The 3,052-nt window shown below is 41.7% G+C and overlaps 1 protein-coding gene across 1 annotated transcript; it reads right to left on the bottom strand.

Moving 5' to 3' along the window:
• Positions 1 to 400: 400 nt before the first annotated feature.
• On the bottom strand, positions 401 to 1,736 carry LOC131425785 (microfibril-associated glycoprotein 4-like). Its single transcript, XM_058587938.1, has 2 exons — positions 682 to 1,736; positions 401 to 614 (listed from the first exon to the last, which is right to left on the bottom strand). Exons 1-2 carry the CDS (start codon positions 1,734 to 1,736, stop codon positions 401 to 403), a joined length of 1,269 nt encoding a protein of 422 aa, XP_058443921.1.
• Positions 1,737 to 3,052: the final 1,316 nt, after the last annotated feature.

Here is a 3,052-nt window from a genome sequence, read left to right as displayed (position 1 = left end):
TTGAATCAAGCAATGCTCGAAAAACGGCCAAAACGCCTCACAAGCTATAAGAAAGTCATCGCTGCAAACACAGCCCGCACAGCGAAATCGATCAAATCACAATTTCTAATATAAGATGGGAATTATTGCTCAACCAGCCACAGTCCCCAGACTTGACCCCCTTCGACTATCATTTGTTATCATCGTTGTCTAACTGGCGCACCTGACGCACGGATGTAGATAAAAGCAGTAGTAGAAATCAGTTTGTTCGACTTCTACTACCATCGTTGGATGGATCATTGCAAGTTTGCAGAAGAAAACAGAAATAACTATGTTCTACATCACTACCACCACTAATCCTTTTGCTATGAAAACCTATTCGAAAAGAAATAAAGCAATTATGATAAATCGAATGCATATTTTATTCCACCGTATTGGTTTCCTCCTTTTCGTCAACGGTGTCATCAACTTTCACTAGAAGATTACGTGTAGCCGCCAAATCAATCATATCCAACCGGCGCCTGATCATGAGCATCGAAGATTTCAACGCATAGTTCATCCCGTGGAAGGTATTCCAGTTCATTCCCGCACCAAACTCGGTTGTGTTTCCCCGAAAATACTTCCCGTTTAGGTTACTGCTGAAACAGTAGGACACACAAGGTTAGCAATTGATTAAACGGTGCCTCGATTATCTGTCCTTACCTCGAATGACAAGATTTGTACCACCAGGCTCCGTGATATTTGATGGCACAGTTATCCCTCTCGTTGGTGTCATGATCCTGATCGAAACTGGAGAAATATGCACCCAAAATGTAATCCAATGAGTCTCCAGCCGTTCCCGTGTAGCCATCGATTTTGTTCACTTTGAAGTTTTCGAACTCTCCGGCCACTTCGAAGTTTTCATACCGGGCGTACTTCGAAACACCCTCCCAATCTTCCAGTACCACCACCAACTCGTGTGGAGCCGAATACGTCAACCGATGGACTCTGTCCAACCCGAGCCAGAACTCACCACTGTCCATTTTCCCAAAACCACGAGAATACTCACGATAATCACGATAGAAATTCACTGTTCCATTGAATCGACTTTGAAACACTGTCCATCCACCGCCCAGGAAAGTCTGGTTGCACAAAACCTTCATCGGTTCTCGGAAATCACCATCCGGTTGAATGACGTAAACTCCCGACGCCTTACTCTTCGGTAGTTGATCACAATACTCGTACATCGGTTCGTCCATTATCGCCTGCATGGTTTCAACGATGGTTTGCATTTTCTGCTCCGTGATCGGTTCTTGGGGAGCCGGAGTGAACTTCAGCTTAACCAATGCATTCTCGATGTAGTTTCTTGTCGGCAGGCGCTGCTGGAAATTGAGCAAATCTCGAACATCCTTTTGCAGTGTAGTTAAATTGTACTCGATCAGTTTCACGTGATGTTCAACAAAACTACTGGACAGCTCGGTTTGACTGGCCACCCAGGCCATTTTTTCAACAACCTGACCCAAATTGACCACGTCATTAGCGATGGTATGAACGGTATTTTGCAGTGCGAATTCCGTTTTAATCAGTCGCAAATCCAGGGCATCCAGTTTCATCATTATCATCTCAAATTCGGTACTGTTGATAATGTGAACTTCCTTCGGAGCTGGAGTCGTTACCGCTTCCTGTACGGATTGAAGCAATCGACATTGAATCTTGCGCCTGCAGGACACCATTCCGACACAGGCCCAGCAAAGCACCAACACTAGCAGTAGTTTCATTGTTTTAGCAAGAGACCATCTAATCGCAACTTCGGATCGAACAAAACTGCGTTCATCGTTCAGTTCAAGCCTTTAATAAATCTCACCAGCACCATTCGGATGTGACGTTCTACCAGAAAGTCTTTCTTTCTCTCTCTGGCGGCCCAAGTCACATCTGGTCAATAATTGTCCACTCCGATGAACTACGACTGTGCAATTTTCGATGGAATGGGTAATTTGGGCATGGGTGTTTTCTTTCCGCTGTTGAACTTTTATTTTTCTTCCCATAGAGTAGAGCAAAGCTTCGGCTTCACTACGATGTTTGATCTTGAACTTTTGTGTAGGTTCACTGTAGCTAACAAATTGGCCCGATGCCAAAACCCAATCTGGTCGATATTCGAACGTATGACCACTGCCTGCAGATCTACAGCATTGGGTCAGGGTGCGATTCATCCGATGGATGAAGAGTATATAATTTAGAACCGGTCGGATCATTGAACTGTTTGACGTCGACATCGTTATGCATTAGGGCACGTGGCTAAAAAAAAAAAGAAATTCAGTGGTCGGCATAACATCAACTGTTGAAAGATCCGATGTTTTTTTTCATACGGGGTCAACTTTGAGAGTAATTGATTGAAACCGTGACATTTATATGTGTCGAGTTTTGGCGTAATCATGTAACGTGTGTTTCGTGTGCAGTTTTATTTTTAATTTGTGTACTATTTCAATTAAAAATGTTTAAGACAACCAAGGCGTCTGAATCAAGAAAAATTCAGACTTGACCATTCTTAGATTACGAGACCAACTCAGACTGTACAATTCTTATTCCAGCCGGACAGATTCTTATTTGATCATAGAAATACTAAACAAAGCATTAAAACAGTTTATTATACAACAGTTGCACTATTTATGTACCATTTATTTCCACTATTTCACTGTCACGTTATTACACTTTCACAAAGTCACTATACTTTAATGAAGCATAACAAACGTTACAATACAGATACGCGTATTTCGGAATGTTATTTACATCCTTCTTCAGTGTATCGGTTTTATAAGTTTGTTTGAAAGAATGCTGTAATGCTGCTCCTTTTATACGAAATGTCTTATTGTCAACGGGTAAAAACGGGAAGAAACAGATAGTAACAAACGGGTAGGAAGGTAGTTTGATTGTCAGCGGAGGGCAACAAACTGAAGAAGTGGGATATTAAGAGATTAAGTATTACCTAAATCTTTTTGTATCTTATGTTTAGGTAATAACTTGAATAGCCAGGAGGGCTTATTTCCTTGGTCACGATTTAATAAAGAAATGGAGTTATTTTTGAAGATTTCTAAAC

This window comes from Malaya genurostris, chromosome 1 (genome assembly GCF_030247185.1).
Source record: "Malaya genurostris strain Urasoe2022 chromosome 1, Malgen_1.1, whole genome shotgun sequence".
Lineage (NCBI taxonomy): Eukaryota > Metazoa > Arthropoda > Insecta > Diptera > Culicidae > Malaya > Malaya genurostris.
This window is presented reverse-complemented; position numbering and strand designations above follow the sequence as displayed.

Bases quoted from the DNA above. Each gene is read 5' to 3' on its own strand.
- LOC131425785 (XM_058587938.1), bottom strand. From the start codon at position 1,736: ATGAAACTACTGCTAGTGTTGGTGCTTTGCTGGGCCTGTGTCGGAATG. The intron at 615-681 runs GTAAGGACAGAT...CTGTTTCAGCAG, and splicing joins TACAAATCTTGTCATTCGAG to TAACCTAAACGGGAAGTATT.